This window comes from Arvicanthis niloticus, chromosome 29 (assembly GCF_011762505.2).
Source record: "Arvicanthis niloticus isolate mArvNil1 chromosome 29, mArvNil1.pat.X, whole genome shotgun sequence".
Lineage (NCBI taxonomy): Eukaryota > Metazoa > Chordata > Mammalia > Rodentia > Muridae > Arvicanthis > Arvicanthis niloticus.
In genome coordinates this window covers 2491799-2509493 of record NC_133437.1, presented here as the reverse complement: position 1 = coordinate 2509493, position 17695 = coordinate 2491799, and the positions used below count along the sequence as shown (strand labels likewise).

Below are 17695 nucleotides of genomic sequence, written 5' to 3'. Positions count from 1 at the left end.
CTGTCCAGCTTTGGATGAAGATGTAGAACTTTCAGCTCCTCCAGATCCTTATCTGCCTGGACACTGCCATGTTCCTGCCTTGATGATAATAGACTGAAATTCTGAACCTGTAAACTAGCCCCAGTTAAGTGTTCTTTATAAGATTTCCTTGGTCATAGTGTCTGTTCACAACAGTAAAACCCTAACCAAGACAAACATTGTTCTATAAAATATTACTGGTTATCCTAAAATTATATAGTGAACAGAATAGTATAAAGAAAACTAACACTAGCTATTATTCTGGGCTTCTCTGTTTTATTTATTGTTGTTTTGTTTATTCTGTAAATATTTTGATGAGCCAGATATAGCAGCACACACCTGTTCCGAGCCCCTCCGTGTCCCCTTCGCCCTCGAAAGAGACACGTGAGGCAGTGTTCGGGTGGTTACCACAGCGAGGCTTTATTCTTGTATCAGCAGAAGCGGAAAAGACCCCAAGCCCGGAAAAGGCACTGCTATATGTACCCTAGAGTGGCGTGTTCACTTCTGATTGGCTGTTCACTCATCACCCCATATTATGCCCCGGGATGGGCAGTGACTTTGGCGCGCTTTTTGCCTTTTGCACCTGCGTAGTTAGTTGTTTACTTGTGGGAGGACAGAATGCCCGAGCCATCTTCTAATGGCCAATGCTATCACGCTCACACGGCTCCTAACACACACCTGTAAGTGCTGTGACTTGAAAGACCTTGGAGGGTAATTTGAGAGAATCACTTGAGCTCACAAGTCTGAGACCAACCTAGATAACATAGCAAAACTTTATCTTGAAAGAAAAAAAAATATGCAACACACCAGGATAAATGAATGAGTCTCAGGCTCCCTTGTCCTTTGGGATACTGAAATCACTATGTTAGTATGTTAAATACAAGTTTCAATGTCCAATTTGGGGTTCACAGTGGAATCATTTTGAAAATTAAAAATATATTGAATCTCTTCTAAGATGTTTACTTGATTGATCTAGTATACTGGGCAAAGTTGTTTTTGCTTTTTGGTGGGTTTTTTTGTTTGTTTGTTTGTTTGTTTTTAATTCCTAGGCACATCTAAAGCCTAGCCAAGGTTATAAGCTATTGCATCAAAGAATCATTGGTTTTACAAATCTTTATTACTCTGTGTGAGCAGAAACATTCATGCTACTGCATACTTTGTGGAGTCAGTTCCTTCATCATTCCATGGACTCTGGGCTACAACTCAGGCTGCCAGGTTTACAAGCACCCTTACTCCATTGCCCTCCTGGCCCCCCTTTTTAAAATGGGGTCTCTGTGCTGCCCAACACTTGTGATCAAGTGATCCACCTCAGCCCCCACAGTAGCTGGCTTTACAAGTGCTTGCCATGTACCGGTTTACAGAGAACGCTTGCAAATCTATAAGACTCATTTAGCGTAGCTTTCACCTCTAAGCAGAAGAATGAGAAATTCTTTTTTGTTGTTGTTTTTGTTTGTTTGGTTGGTTGGTTTTTGGTTTTTCGATACAGGGTTTTTCTATGTAGCCCTGGCTGTCCTGGAACTCACTCTGTAGACCAGGCTGGCCTCAAACTCAGAAATCTGCTGGCCTCTGCCTCACAAATGCTGGGATTAAAGGCATGTGCCACCACTGCCCCGCAGAATGAGGAATCCTTTTTTTTTTTTTTTTTTTTTTTTTTTTTTGTTTTATTTACATTTCAGATGCCATCCCCTTTCCACATTTCCCCTCCCTAGAAAACCCCTATTCCATACCCCCTTCTCCTTTTTGCTTTTATACAATTTTTTTAATGTTAACCAATGGCTTTATAAGTTTGGTAATGCTCAATATCAATCAGAAGTGTAACCTAATACCCAACCTAGATATATCAACTATCTTTGACTGGCAGAGACATTTGAACATCTGCCTCCATGTCCCCTCCCCCCTTTCTCTCTTTCATCACCTAGCTCCTCCTCTCCTTCTCTTCCTCCTTTCCCTACTCCTCCTCTTCCTCTCCTTACCCCTCCCACCTTAGCTCCTACATATCACCCTTTCTGTTAAAATAAAACTTGTCTCTCAAAATACAATTAGAGAATAATTATACAAATTTGTGTCAGTAAGGTGCATGATAGACCCAGTCCATCACTTTGTTAACTAAGCAGAACCTCTGTCATCTCTCTTAACTAAAAGACTTAGTTCTGAATCTGGCTTTTTTTTTTTTTCTTGGCTTTAGAATGAATGTCAGCTGAAAACCATCCTCTCAAATCTTTTCTCTCAAAGTAAATAGCTAGGATTGACTATGAGACTATAAGTTTTCAACCCTGTCAGAAATCCAGAATGACTGAGTTAACTGAAATTATGGGAAGCACAAAGCATAGCTTCTAAAACATAGCCAATTTATAGAGACCATTGAACACATGGACAGTCCCTATATTACAGAATGTTGGAGCATCTGATCTTCAGCCTTCTGGCCCAGGATCATCTGACAGACCTAGTGATGCAGAAGTATTAAGGGCTGATTACTCTGTCTTGTCAGATATAATCAGTCGACTACAGAATGAGGAATTCTTATTGTGTTGCTTTTAATATAATACCCAAATCGAAGTAGGTAGTTAAAAAAATTGAAAGTGAAAACATACCCTCTCTCTCCCCTTAAATCTAATTTTTAAAAGCTTTAGTATACACATATACTTAACCTATTTGTATCTCAAGCGGTAATTTACTTGTGTTAAAGAGATTAAAGAGCACATATCACACACGGAATTGGACCTTTGGGTATGCAGTATATGACTGTAAAGTTTCCTGTGTTCTAGGTATTATTTCACGTAGGCATGAGATTGCTGGGTACATTTAAAATTTGGATAAATTTAGAGTGAGACCAATAATCGTTCTTAAAAAAAGAGAAAATGACGCCACTTAGGGTGGAAGACCAGGGTAGGACAGTTGTCACTCTCAAACCAACTCATAGCCCGCCTGAGTTAGGGGGTGGGGTGGCGTGGGGAGCCAGTACTTCCTGACACGTAATCCTTGCTCCGCCCCCTCAGAAACTCGCCAGACGCAGGCGCCTGACGCAGGGGCTGCCGAGCCGGGTGTAGAGGGCGGGGCAAGGACCCCAGCGTTGTAGGTTGGGTTCTCGCGGTGCGGGAACTGGGGGGGAGGGGTTGGGGGCGGAGCTTCTGGTATGCTACTTCCGGTCGGCCACCGGCCGGGCCTGGACTTCCTGCAGCGTGTCGGAGCTGGGAGCGTTTGATCCCTGGGCTGGCGTTCCGCAATGGCTCTGCCTTCGGAAACAGCCTCAGTGAACTGTTCACCTTGAACAGTTGGGCTGCAACCGGGACCTGCAGCCATTTAGATACGCTTTCCCCGCACTTGTGCACGTAAACTATGAAACGAATCCTTCTGATGTCGCATGCACCGCGAGTGTTTTTCTGGGATGGCCGTCGGGACTGCTCCTGCTTGCAGTGCTGCTGTCCCTGGCGCCGCTCAGTCTAGCGGCTGCGGGCTGTCTTAGCAAATAAAGCTGGTGTTAGAACTGCGGAAGCCACGGGGGTGGCTACCAACCTAGCGTTTCCTGTGGTTGCACCCAGCTGAATGTCGTAGAGCAGCATTAACGTGGTTTTCATCTGCACACTCTATGATCAAGGACAGGCCTCTTAGGAAGCATTCCGGGATTCAGACCCAGGTGAAACTCCTTGTCATCTTCAATACCAGACACTGGCAGTAATTTGGTTAGCTGCATGGCTACATCACATTGGGCAAGTGTTTTCCTTTAAATATTTGTGAACACAATCTTGTGCATTAGCCTCCCTAGATTTAAATTCGGAACCATCTTTTCTGATACCCGTATGCATTGCAAATATAAAGCTCTCTATACATTTTTGCTGAACGGTTTTTATGGCTGTCAAGATGATTTTCTTTCAGGCCACATTTTTTTTTTCCTTTACAAGTTGTTGGCTGCTAATTACATAAAAGCTAAACTAAGCAACATATGAGTTTACGAATATTTAATTTTGTGAGGAGGAACGAACATTTACATGTGAAAGTGTCCAAGCAGTAGTCAAATGTAGCTAGTCATATGTATTTATTATCATCAGACTGCTACTGACTAAAGCATTTCCCTTCCCCAAGCCTAAAAGCAAGAGTGTCACCCTAGAGATAAGCATTGTGATAATGTGTGGGACAAGTCCCCACTCTTGGTAAGAACCCCTTAGTCATTGCTCAAGAGGAGTGACACTTGAGTGTGAGTACCTTTAATTTCATGTCTTTTGTCTCCAGTGACTGTATACTTGAGTAAATTGTCTACATTAGAAAGGTGTTTAAAACTGCTGGGCCATCCACTTACCTAAAACAAGTAGTTTTATATAGAATTCTCACTTTAAGAAACCTAATTTTAGGGATCTAAAAACAGTTTGTTTGTTTTTTTAAGACAATGGTAGAGCAGAACTACATTTTTAAAAGAAGGAAATTATCTATTCCTCAAACTGGGTAGTTGTCTGATTTATGTTTTGTTTAGTTAAAGGAATCTGTTTATCTTAGTTCTATTGTACACATGGTGACTGTGGTTAATGCTGTTTTGTATTCTTGAAAAACTTAAGTGCATGTAAAATGTTCTTATCACAATATGTTAGTTATGTGTAGCAACTCGCTTTTCAATAACCTAGATTTAATCATTCTACGGTGTATGTGTATGTCTGGTTGTATTGCTGTAACTACATACAATTTTATGTCAGTGCAAAAAAGCTACACTCTTTAAAAAGATTCTACTTTTTTTTTTTTTTAAATAGAAGAACTATATGTAGGCATATTAGGCATGCCTGAACAGTTTGTCAGAGTAACAAAATTTAAATTCTTAAAGGTGAACACATGAACTCATTGTCTGAATGGATTGTAATATTTGCAGTATTTAATTAAGAACAATATGTGTGTTAATTTTAAATAATTATCACATACCATGAATGATACAAAAGGAAAGCTATAATTTGACAAGTAATACTTTCCTAAGCATGTACAAGGCTCTAATCATATTTCTCTGAAACTGTTATCAGTAGACAGAGCCCTCTCTGTTCCTTCTTTATCAGCTCCTTCAGAGTTCTCTACAGTTTTCTTGGTTGGAGGCAAGCCTTGTAAATGTGTTCTGTTCAAATACTGAAATTTGAGGGAAGTTTGTATTTGCTTTTATTTGTTTGCTTGTCGGGAGTGGTTAACTTTGATAGTCTACATTTATTGGATTTTTGTTAGTTTTTGGTGTGTGCTGGGGGTGGCTAACTTCTTATCTAGTACTAAGTTTTGATACAAGATATACAAAATTCTGAAAGAATTGATTCTTTATATATGTTCAGGTAAATGCTCTAATACAAACCCCTACTTTGTCTTGAGTTTACAACCAAGACATAAAGTAGTATTCAACTTAAATACTACAAAGAATAGCTTTAAATATAAGAATTAACAACGATTTTAAGAATATTTTTATTACTTTTGCTTTTCTCTTTAGTTTAATCCTATAAATACATATTCATAGGGGCTGGAGAGATCCCTCAGCAGTTAAGAGTACTTGCTGCTCTTCCAGAGGACAGGGACTCAATTCCCAGCACCCACATGGTGATTTAAAACTGTAATTCCAGTTCTCAGGGATCTGATACCCTCTTCCAGCCTTTTATGACACCTGACATGCACATGGTGTGCAGACATATATGCAGGCAAAATATCAAGACTAATAATTAAAACTGAAAGCTTACGTTCACACTTTAAAATGAGTACATTTCTTCTGCTGTACAGCATTTCATTGAATGGATATACAAATTATTCATCTCACTACTAATGGTCTGTGTTGTTTCCTATCCTTTGTTGGTGTAGTCATTCTTCCTGCGTTCCTCAAATGGGATATGGGGTCAAGACTGTTCAGCTTTCCTGGGTGATGCCCTGCTTGCTGCATCATCATTAACTTATGTCATCACAGGTGGTTATGCTATAGTCTTACCAATCTCCCGTCATTTTTTTGCCAGTCTGCTGGATGGAAATATTCTAGCTTGGGATTTGCTTTCTATTTTCTTTCACTTTCCGGATGCAGTTAAACATATTCACATGTGACCATTGGACAGGAGGAATTCCTCATCTGTGAACTGTTTGGTCATGTCTTCTGTCCATGTTTTTTCTTTGCTTATTTGGCATTTCTCACTGTCCATAGGAATTCTTCATATATTCTGCATCTTATTTTGTAGGCAAATTTAATATGATTTCTTTCCTTCTACTTCACCCTATTTCCCTTCTCTCTACTTGTTTGTTTCATTGTTTTCTTATCATTTGGTTTTGAGTTCTTTCTGTGAAATCTGATAAGGCTGTAGATCCACCTTTGAAAGTGGTGACGCACGCCTTTAATCCCAGCACTTGGGAGGCAGAGGCAGGCGGATTTCTGAGTTCGAGGCCAGCCTGGTCTACAGAGTGAGTTCCAGGACAGCCAGGACTACACAGAGAAACCCTGTCTCAAAAAACAAACAAACAAACAAAAAAAGTGAATGTTCCCATTAGAAATTTGTATGCTTGACCAAATCAAAGTCAAACCGGATAACCAGACAAACAGGAAGTTCCAGCTTCCTGTCAACCACAAATAACCTCCCCCCACCCCCCAATGATGGTAATGTCCCCTTTACCCTTTCTTTTAAGATAGAGTCTTACTATATATCTCTGGCCAGTCTGGAACTCACTATGTAGACCAGTCTAGCCTTGAACTCAGAGGCTGGGATTAAAGATGTATGCCACCACAACTGGCCCCTTGCTTTTTTGGTCAAAATTATTTTCGCTATTCTATTGTGGAATAATTTTTTAAAACAGCATATATCTTAGTTTTTCATGTAACAGTTGTCTTAATTTGGGTTTTATTGCTGTGCAGAAACACCATGACCACAGCAAATATAAAAGAAAATATTTAATTGGGGCTGGCTTACATGTAGTTCAGAAGTTTAATCCATTATCATGGTGGGAAACATGGCAGCATACAGTCAGACATGGTGCCGAAAAAGGAGCTGAGAGTTCTACATCTTCATCCACAAGCAACAAGAAGGAACTCCCACATTAGGCCTAGTTTGAGCAGATATGAGACCTCAAAGCTCATCTCCACAGTGACACACTTCCTCTAACAAGGCCACACCTATGCCAACAAGGATACACCTCCTAATAGTACCACTCCTTAAGGAGCAAGCATTCAAGCACATGAGTCTATGGGACCATTCCTGTTCAAACCATCACAACAGTTAAATGCTAAGTTAAGCCTCCCCCCTCCCCACGTGGTAGGATAGATGCTATGTCTGCCCATTCTTTACCACTGAGCTGCATCCCAGCCCAACTAGGTTAATTAGAGCAATGGTTGGCTGTGAATTCCACAGTAGTTCCTTTTTTATTTTTTATTTTATTTATTTATTTATTTATTTTTTTGGTTTTTCAAGACAGGGTTTCTCTGTGTAGCCCTGGCTGTCCTGGACTCACTCTGTAGACCAGGCTGGCCTTGAACTCAGAAATCAGCCTGTCTCTGCCTCCCAAGAGCTGGGATTAAAGGCATGCGCCACCACCGCCCGGCTGAATTCCCTTTTTTAAAGCTCCCTTCTAATAAACTCACTAAGGGTTTTATCCCTAAGTAAATGTTTTCTGTTTTTATAAACTTGCTTTTAAATGAGTCATAGTTTTTACTTCCTAACATTGTAAGGTTTATGGGTTAGAGCTATATAATCTAGGGTCAAGTTCTCCTTTAAACAAGTTAGATACGTGGGTACATATACACAAAATGTCAACCTCAATCTGAAATTATCCAATATGATAGCTTCCTGTTTGGCCAAGTAAGAGGTGAGCTAAGTTCTTATGAATGTGGCAGTATCAGTGTAGTTTAGAAGGTATTTTCAATTTTAGACAACTGTATATTTTTAATGCCAAGAGTATTTCATAGTACACTTCTTAGTGTGTTTAATAGCAGTTTCTGCTGATAATTTTTTTTTTTTTTTTTTGGTTTTTCAAGACAGGGTTTCTCTGTGTAGCCCTGGCTGTCCTGGAACTCACTCTGTAGACCAGGCTGGCCTCGAACTCAGAAATCCGCCTGCCTCTGCCTCCCAAGTGCTGGGATTAAAGGCATGCGCCACCACCGCCCGGCTTTGCTGAAAATATGTGACGTAATTTTTACTTCATTTCCTTTCCATATGTAATTCTTTATCTTACATAAGGCAAAGTTGTAAGCCTCATACTGTAATGACAAATTGTAAGCAGCAGACCTGACGGCTGGCTAAAGGCACCGCAGGTCTGTCGGCTTGGTAAAGCGGCACCGCAGACTAAAAGCGGCTGCCTGCTTTGAAAAGGCTGCCAGCTGAGGGAAGCAGCGCCCCCGCCTCAAAGCAGCTGACAGCGCTGCAGTTTTGACTGGCATTCGCGCATCAGCTGCTCTGAGGCGCAATCCAAGATGGCGGCTGCTTAGGCTCTGGTAGAACTATCAGGAATTTGACTCCAGCCCCTCCTGAACGGGGCATGGAAATGAGGTACCACTAGGGTACCACGAACCTGGCCAATCACCCCTCCCGGTTGGGGTATGCTAATGAGTATGCTAATGAGGCATTGCAGATTGACCAATCAGACACCTCCATGTGCTTTGCCACGCCCAGTGCTGGGGGTATATAAGAAGCCCATTCTGGTCATTCGAGGTCTCTCCCAAGAAATCTAAAAGAGGGCTTCCAATAAAGGTTGTTGAGAAGGATCCCGTTTGTCGCATCTTCCTTGCTGGACAAGCAGGGCGTGACAACAAATTCATACAATTATAAAATTGACAGGGGCTAAAGCAGTGGCTCAGTGGTTTAAGTGCACTGGCTGTTCTTCCAGAGGACCCAGGTTTGATTTTCAGCCCCCATGTGGTTCATGCAGTCCTCTGTAGCTCCAGCTCCAGGGATCTGATACTGTCCTAAAGCACCAGCCCAGTATGAAGATGAGGTGCACGAACACATGCAAGCAAAACACCCATTCATATAACTTTTTAAAAGAGGGAATCAAAAATAACTGAAGTAAAACTTAGGATTGCTTCAAAACTTTAGAATTATTTCATTTGGATTTAGAAGGTTATGTCCAATGTAAACTTATTTTGAGGTTTTTTAAGATGATCAAAGAATTATTGGGTATTGAAAGCACACACATAGCATTTAGTGCTAGAGAGAGAGATAGCTTAGTTGTTAAAGTTCTTACCATGTCCACACAGAGCTCCGAATTTGATCCCAAGCACTGCATAATCCTGGTGTGGTAGCTAAGGCCTGTAACAGGGACATGGAGGCAGAAAGATCAGGAACAGGAGACCTGATTTAGACACATGAGACCTGTTTGAAAAACAAGTACACCTTATAAACATCTGTAACTTTGCATCTTGAAGAACATCTGTTGAGTGGACATAATAGCTATTTTTGAGGGTGGGTCATAGCTATAGCATTTGAGACTGTCTCTATGAATAATATTGAGTAATTTCTTAGTCCTGATTTTTTTCTTCACATTTTAATTAACTTCTACATTTGGCCCAAAGAGTGAAATGCCAGACAAAACTTAGAAATTTAGGCAAAAGAGACCTAAAATGACTATGTTATATATAGATATAAACCTTTAGTTAGATTATAACCAATATTTGGCTTTTGGGAGGTATTAAAAAATAAGTCAGTTTACAAAAGGGGGGGGCGGGATAGTTTGAGCTTTTTGCTAACAACCAGTTTTAGAACAATGCAGCTTTGGGTTTTTTCATTATATTATTTAGTGATTTTTGTCTCATTGACTGCCTTTATTACTTACCTGTATTTCAGGCAGGTGAAATCATAAAGAATGAATTAGTTGCATGCAGTCATTAGGTGCGGCCTTCCCTCTCTGTGCTGGTCTTGCCTCTCGGTGTCTTCCACCTGTCCTGTAAATGGGAGGGGCTTTAGGTATTGGTTACTCCTCCCACATCAGAAACATTCTGGCTCTGGTGCTTTGCTGCCTGTAGCAACTTTCTATCATCTGTGCTTTTATACCAGTTCTGTTACCATTTGTTTTCCAGAGAGCCTGGAGCACTGTTTTTACCATGTAAAACTTCACTTAGTGACTTCCCAGTGCTAGAAGTGTCTCCTCTCTCTCTCCCCATCGGTGCTCTACAACTAGTTTTACCTCTAGCCAAATGTGTTAGCCAGTCTTGCACATTGTTTTCCAGTTTATATTTGGTTCCTCAGGTTAACCAAGTTTGCTCTTTCTTCAGTATGGAATTCTCCTCACACATCAGGCTTGTTTTAGTGTAGGGGCTTCAACTTGATTATCTCAGTGAGTCTACAGTCCATTCTTTGCAAAATGTCCTCACCCAGTCACTTTCTTTCACAGGTTACCCAGTATAATTTCATCATGTTTACTTTAATGTGTCACTCATATTTATATATTCATTATCAAGCATGCCATGTAGGACACAGTCCTTGAGAGGGCAGAAGGCTTGCATGTCCTAACTCCCAGAGTGCCACCATATAGTCATTGATCAGAAAGCCATTTAATTCCTTTATTATGTAAGAAAATTCAAGGTTTATGACAGATGTGACAGTGTCATGGTAACATCTAATCACAGCCATTCACAACACCAACAGAGAGGCTTCTTGAGGAATGACCAGGGTGGTATCTTCAAAAGCCACACACAGAATTACAAATCAGCTATCTTCAAATTCTCTTTCAAAGTTTTCTCCTGATTAGAAATTAATATTTTATGAATGCTTTCTAATCAATGACTATGTGGTGGCACTCTGGGAGTTAGGACATGTAAGCCTTCTGCCCTCTCAAGGACTGTGTCCTACATGGCATGCTTGATAATGAATATATAAATAGTACTAGTCCAGGTACCTACAGGACCCTGTACTTTAACATTTTAGCATTTTCTGTTAGTGGATGAGCTTGCTTTGTGAAGTCACATAAGGGTCCTGAAACCCCAACAATGATGTGTCAAGATGGCTCTTCTCACATAAAGTCAGCAGAGTGTATAGTCTTAGGGTATACATGAGCCACTGAGGTAAAAAAAAAAAAAAAAAAAAAAAAAGGCTGAATTCTAAGAAAAAAAGTTCATGACCTGTAATCTTCTTGTATAAGTTAATCAAAGGGGGGGAAATCATCTTAGTGTCTGTTTGTGAATATAGAACAATCTGTTCGTACTTCCCTTGTACAGAGTAGTTACCTAGTTGGATACACAAAAGTTGGCTATGTGTTCACGCACTTCAAGTGAGCCACTTCGTCAGGGCATCCACGGGACTCCTTTAGCAGAGTAAGACAGTTCAGAGAACAACTGGATATTAAGGCATGAAAGTGCAATGAAGCTTTAGTCTCTTCAGGCTTATGTATCTGCTCCAAAATTCCCTTTTTAAGTATTGAAAGTAACCCATGTCTTCCCTGACAGTGGGGAGTCTTCCTTGGTTTGGTGGATGTTAGGACCCTAAGTCAAGGTAAAGATGAATAAATATTTTGTTCTATACAGCTATAGAAAAATACATTCATTAATTTCAAGAGATCGAGACTAGAAAGGAACACTTACAGTGTTTTCCTTCTTCTTTTTCCCCCTCTTCTCTTCTCCTTGCATCCCTTCCTCTCCACATTAAATAGCATGGACTCTGAAAGCTCTGAACAAGATGAGGAAAAAAAGAAATATACTTCCGTCTGTGTTGGCAGAGAAGAGGACATTAGAAAATCAGAAAGAATGACAGCTGTTGTCCATGACAGAGAAGTGGTCATTTTCTACCACAAAGGGGAATATCACGCCATGGACATTCGCTGCTACCGTGAGATTTGTTTCCATTTATAGAATTTGTACTTGTTTATCACAAAACTATCAAAATCCAATTTAGTGACTTAGATATATCAATTCCTTTTCAGATTCTGGAGGGCCCTTACACTTAGGAGAAATTGAGGTATGTAAAATTAAATTTACTCTAAAACAAACTCAAATTTTTTCTATATTCTTATTTTATTCTTTATTCAAAGATTGATAATTTCATTCAATTCCACTTTAGTGCTTTCAAGATGATTGTCATTATTCTTACCTATTTATAGCTTAAAATATAAAGAAAACCATTTTCTAGATGAATAACAAGTATGTCCTTTGAACTAACAAATATTCTCTTACCTACTCTGTGAATATAATTGCACAAATGTTTAATTATATACAGGAAAAGCTTGTTGCAATATCATTATAATGAAAAATTTAAGATCATTTAAGATTTTTTATTAATATAAAAAAACATATAACACAGCCATGCCTTGGAACATTGTGCACCCATTAAATTAATGAAGCGGGCCTATCTGTGCTGATGTGGAGGGATATTAACTGTGTTTGTGAATATTAAGAGCAAATGGAGTAGTTCCAATGAGTTTGCATTTCTAAAACATTCATTCTTATATATTGTATACTTTGAATTTTGTATGTATTTCCAATATAATAAAGGGTATTATCCAATATAATATTATAATAATAATATTCAATAAAATAAAAGGTTTTCAAAGTATTTGAGAAAAACCAACTTTTGAAATAGTGCCTGAAGAATTTGGGGAAATTACCTTCACTTTTTTATACTCCGAAACTAGTTATCTAATTTCTGTCTTCCATTTGTTTGCTTGTTTTGTATTGTTTGCTTTGTTTTGTTTAATTGCTATAAAATACAAGCCTGCATGGTAACCATATATGCTCCTGTTCCAAATATAGGGCACGAATTTGTTATGATTATATCAGCCAGGTGGTGGTGGCACACGCCTTTGATCCCAGAACTTGGGAGGCAGAGGCAGGCAGATTTCTGAGTTCGAGGCCAGCCTGGTCTACAGAGTGAGTTCCAGGACAGCCAGGGGTACACAGAGAAACCATGTCTCGGAAAAAAAAAAAAAAAGAAAGAAAAAGAAAAAAGTCACTATTTGCTGCTACCTCTATGGGAACCTGTATTAGGAACCGTCAGGGTCTGGTGTAATGGGCTGTAAGCACATGTTGTTGAGAATGCTATAGAATTGTCTCTAGCATTGTCAGCTATAAAGAACTTACCACTCAGTATGTGAGCCACAGCCCAGCACTCTTGGCATGTTGGAGCCTCTTAGACATACATAACCCTAGTCCTCCAGTGCTTACTGAATTTAAACAGGCAGCTGTCTTTAATGCAGAGCCAGGTGCTGCCCGTGTTCTTTAAGGCTTGGCAGCATTTCATTGGGACATTAAAAGTGCAGATCACAAATTGCTTGTCTATTACCCTTGCATGCATGCCATTAGTAATGCCTAGGCATTATAATTCTTCTGGAAGCTAGTGAAAATTCCTCTGGAGGCACTAGAAGCCCTGCCCCCTTTCTGCCAACGAAGTGACATTAATGTAGATATCTACCCGCTATGAGGCATGAGGTCTTCCCAGCTAGGTCTCCCTTGCTGGGGCTCCAGCTCACCAAGTTCTAGCTACAGAAGGGGCTTGATTGTCCTCTGATTAGGTTTGCTTTGTGGTGAATAACGTGTAGGTAGGAGGGGGAGACAAGGCCTTCTGTCCATTTGTTGTGTTTATCTACTTATTTGTGTGTGGGAGCAGCCTCCACAAGGCTATCTGTGGGTTTCTGGGGCTGAAATCACAGCGTGCCTTCACCCACAGAGCTCTCTCAGTGGCAGACTCCTTTTTGTTTGTGAGACACTCTTAAGTCCAGGCTGGCTTAAAGCTCGAGAGCCTCTTGCCTCAGCTCACTGGTACATGCTGCTCCTCTTAGTGCTGCTCTATAGCTTAGTTCTCCTGTGTTAAATTATTAAATCTGTTATCTTTTCCCCTCCAGGATTTCAATGGACAGTCATGTATAGTTTGTCCCTGGCATAAATACAAAATCACTTTGGCAACAGGAGAAGGATTATACCAGTCTATAAATCCTAAAGACCCATCAGCAAAACCCAAGTGGTGCTCCAAAGGAGTCAAGCAAAGGATTCATAATGTGACGGTGGATAATGGCAATATTTATGTGACCCTTTCTAAGGAACCTTTTAAATGTGACTCTGATTATTATGCCACTGGAGAATTCAAAGTGATTCAGAGTTCTTCCTGATAAAAAATGTACAGCAGCAAAAAAAAAAAAAAAAAAAAAAAATGTGTGTATGTTTGAAAATATTTTAAAGTAAAATATTTGTTTCAGTACCAAAGATCCAAAGATGGATTTTTTTTTTTTTTTTTCCGATATAGGTACATGTGTCCTGTCAGGGCTGGAGAGGCGGGCCAGTGGCTAAGAGCTCTTGCTGTTCTTTCAGAACACCTGAATTCAGTCCCTAGCACTCATATCAAGTTGGCTCAAAGCCCCCTGTGATCTGTGACGCCCCCTCCAAGGGATCTGATGCCGTCTTCTGATCTCTGTGGGTACCTGCACATACAAGTCATTTACACATAAAAATAAAAGGTATTTTTTAAAGTCTTAAATTTGAGAAGCTTAAAAGCACATTTACTTTAGTATGATTTCAGCCCTCCCCCCTTAGATCAACAGAATCCATTCCGTCTTTCTCAGGATAAGTACTGATTGGAATCTGTACGCTATCAGCCGGAGATGATCAGTTTAAGAAGCATAAAAGTAACTTAGAGTAAACACAGTTGATAACAGATAAAGCAGAAAACAGCAGGAAAAATATAAATGGGGCAAAGACATGCTTTCCCGATCACAGCATGTTTTATTTTGGAAAGTTTTCATAATTCAGACTCAGTCAGTTCCCAGCAGCCCTCTGTTCCCCTTGCGTTGCTGTGTTCACAGATCGCTGACTTCCTGTACTTAATTATGGTTTTTACAATTTTAAAGGTAAAATTTAAACACACTGAGATCCTTGAATTTTAATTGTGTATTATACTTTTGCTTACAAATGTTTAGCACATATTTTACATGTTAAAACTGTCACTGCCGGGTGGTGGTGGCGCATGCCTTTAATCCCAGCACTTGGGAGGCAGAGGCAGGCGGATTTCTGAGTTCGAGGCCAGCCTGGTCTACAGAGTGAGTTCCAGGACAGCCAGGGCTACACAGAGAAACCCTGTCTCGGAAAAAAAAACAAAAAACCAAAAAACTGTCACCAATAATTGAGGCAAATATATATGTTTAACTTAAAAATGAGAAATTTAAAGCTATTTGTGGTGTTACACACCACTAATTCCAGCATTCTGAGGCAGAGGTAGAAGGATCTCTGTGAGTTAGAGGCTAACCTGGTCTACGCAGCGAGCTTTAGGCAGCCAGCACTACATAGTGAGAGCCTATCAAGAAGGGGGCTGGGGAGTGCTATATGTGAAGACCCAGTAAAACTTAGCTTGACCTGTCTCTTATAAGGGCTGATTCTTGACATTAAAAAGCCACACACAGTGACATCCTAGCCAAGACATATGTGGAGTCTCTGAGTCATCAAACCAAAGAACATTACATACATGACACTTACAAATCAAGTTTAAAAGAATTTTAGAGAACATTGTGTATGTGTGTACGGTTTCCCATAAATGTGTAGACAGCAGAGGCTACTGTATTTGTTCCTCAGAGTTTACAAGCAGGGTTGATGTTCTCTTGGTATACCCTGTTTTAGTACATCAGTTAGTTGTGGCTAGTGCTGTTCTGGCTGCCTGGGACCCATATCATACTTGTTATTCAGGAGTTAGAGCCACACCCTGGGGGTCTGTCATGCCGAATTTAGCACTCTGCAAAATGTAAATGGGGCCAGAAAGGATATGTAGGTTATGAATTCAGCATGAAGACTGTTAAAAATACAACCAAATCTCAAAAGCATAGGAATTTTCATGATGTGGGGTGGATTAAGGACTTAACATTTTAAAGAGCTGTTGATTGGTTGTTGTAAAGATCAACGAGAGGCCTGGAGATGGCTCAGTGCTGCGAGCACTGCTCCCTTTGAGAGGACTGCGATTTGATTCCCAGCACCCACAGTGCTTATCCCTTTTGCTGTACAGTAGTACTTCACCTTTTCTTTGGGGATATGGGTTACATGACAGAAGATATTTGTTACTTATTTCTAAAAATGCTAATAAGCTAGGCTTGAGCTTTTTCAACAATGTTTACACCAGCAGTTAGTTAGTTACTCATGGGATTCAGAAAATGTGTTGTCTCTGAGGGGAGTTCATACCAACCTATTATTTCTTGAATGGCCACAAAATCTTATGATGGATTAGAATGTAAAGTGCCTCGAAGAAACTAAAGTCATTCCTTTAGGCAAGAACTAGGGTCTTGGTTTATAGAGGCAAGTACAGCAGCACTTCTGTCAGGAGCCGGTACAGTGATGACTAATATAGACTAGGTTTCCTGTTCTTAATCTGTGTCTTTAAATTTGAAAATGAAAGTGGTCACTTTGCCAGGTCCAATGGCATTAGCCCTATAGTCCTGGCTTCTCGGGGCTGAGGAAGAAGGGTCATTTGATCCAGGAATTCAGAGTTAGAATGAGGATGTAGCCAAACTCCATTATTAAAGAACAACTCCCACCTTATAACATCCCATCCTAACATACAGAAAGAATCTCATCAGATTCGCAAGTAACATTTTGTTTTTACAAATTTATGGTATCTATAAAGGTCACGTCCTTCATAACTTCACAAGTCAGTTATAAGGTCATCACAGTCTCTGAAAAAGATGTGTACCATTTTTTAAAGTTTTTGTCTGCCTGTATGTATGTGCACCACACTTACCTGGTGTGGGCGGAAGCCAGAAGAGAGTGTTAGATCCCCAGTGACTGCAGTTTACAAAGTTGTGAGCTACCATGCGGATGCTAAGAACCAAATCTTGGTTCTCTGTAAGAGCAGCAAGTGCTCATAACTGTTGGGTCATCTTTTCCTGCACCAAAATAACATTTTGTTATGGAAATTTCTTTTCCAGATGAACATTCAAAACACTTCTTAAATAAAAATATAAATGAATTATGAGCACATCCATATTATAAACACAGTGTAAGTTCTAACAACACATTATGAATTTCTTATTAAAATTACTGAATGGTCAGGGCTGGGAAGATAGCTCAGTAGTTAAGAGATGTTCTGCTTTTCTAGAGGACTTGGTTCACTTTCCAGCATCCATGCTCTGGAGATCTGATACTGTCTTCTGACCTGTACAAGTGCACATATACATATGAGAAGTAAAATGAAAAACACTGGATAGCCATACATTGTACATCAAGATTCATTTTATTTTCTGTGCCATATAAATACGAGAGGATGATGTCATAGTTTTCCCTGCTCTATCCCTTCTTAAAAGAGCATTCAACTTATGTAAACTGGTCTTCTGGTATGTCTGACGAAATCACTTGTGGATAGATAATGATTGAGCTCTCTAAAGTGGTATTTGTGTCTGTATTTCTCATTCATTCAGTTCAGCCGATTGGTCAAACACGGAATGTAAAACCTGGATCTTGTTACTTTGCTTGTTGGCAGGAGGCTTGGGTTGATCTAAAAGGTTTTCTGGCTTCTCTGGCAATGACCTGTAAGGTTTTGCTTTGATTTCACCTTCAGAAAACATGGGCTGCGGGAGCACAGGCTCAGAGAAGGCTTTCCGAAAACTCTCGCTGTCTCTATTTTGCCTTATGGATTCTTCTTCCTGGAAAATCTTCTTTATTTTTGCCAGCACAGCATTAACACAGACCGCCTGTACCAAAATCCAAAACAAAATAAAACAAAAATGTTGAAAAATAATTTCCTTTTAAAGTACTAACAACCACAGACAAAAACCAATGTGTCTAACATAGTCAATCTACATGTTC

General features: G+C 40.0%; 2 protein-coding genes across 11 annotated transcripts in view; one reads left to right on the top strand and one right to left on the bottom strand.

Moving 5' to 3' along the window:
• The first annotated feature begins 3154 nt into the window (after nt 1–3154).
• Nucleotides 3155–17581, top strand: Rfesd (Rieske Fe-S domain containing). 3 transcript variants are annotated; one of them, XM_076927020.1, is made up of 4 exons: nt 3155–3652; nt 11578–11753; nt 11848–11882; nt 13762–17581. In XM_076927020.1, exons 2-4 carry the CDS (start codon nt 11579–11581, stop codon nt 14023–14025), a joined length of 474 nt encoding a protein of 157 aa, XP_076783135.1. In that variant the 5' UTR covers nt 3155–3652; nt 11578; the 3' UTR covers nt 14026–17581. The 3 variants fall into 3 exon arrangements, with proteins under 3 accessions (XP_076783135.1, XP_076783136.1, XP_076783137.1); XM_076927021.1 differs by having other exon boundaries at nt 3155–3725; XM_076927022.1 differs by lacking the exon at nt 3155–3652 and adding an exon at nt 4007–4210.
• The window catches only part of Spata9 (spermatogenesis associated 9), a 32634-nt gene continuing 32043 nt past the window's right edge, over nt 17105–17695 (bottom strand). For all 8 annotated transcript variants that reach the window (XM_076927019.1, XM_076927012.1, XM_076927015.1 and 5 more), the window contains one exon: nt 17105–17580. In XM_076927019.1, the coding sequence (XP_076783134.1) occupies nt 17296–17580 (285 nt within the window). In that variant the 3' untranslated portion in view covers nt 17105–17295. The remainder of the gene's footprint in view (nt 17581–17695) is intronic.

Bases quoted from the DNA above. Each gene is read 5' to 3' on its own strand.
- Rfesd (XM_076927020.1), top strand. From the start codon at position 11,579: ATGGACTCTGAAAGCTCTGAACAAGATGAGGAAAAAAAGAAATATACT. The intron at 11,754-11,847 runs GTGAGATTTGTT...ATTCCTTTTCAG, and splicing joins CATGGACATTCGCTGCTACC to ATTCTGGAGGGCCCTTACAC. The intron at 11,883-13,761 runs GTATGTAAAATT...TTTCCCCTCCAG, and splicing joins TACACTTAGGAGAAATTGAG to GATTTCAATGGACAGTCATG.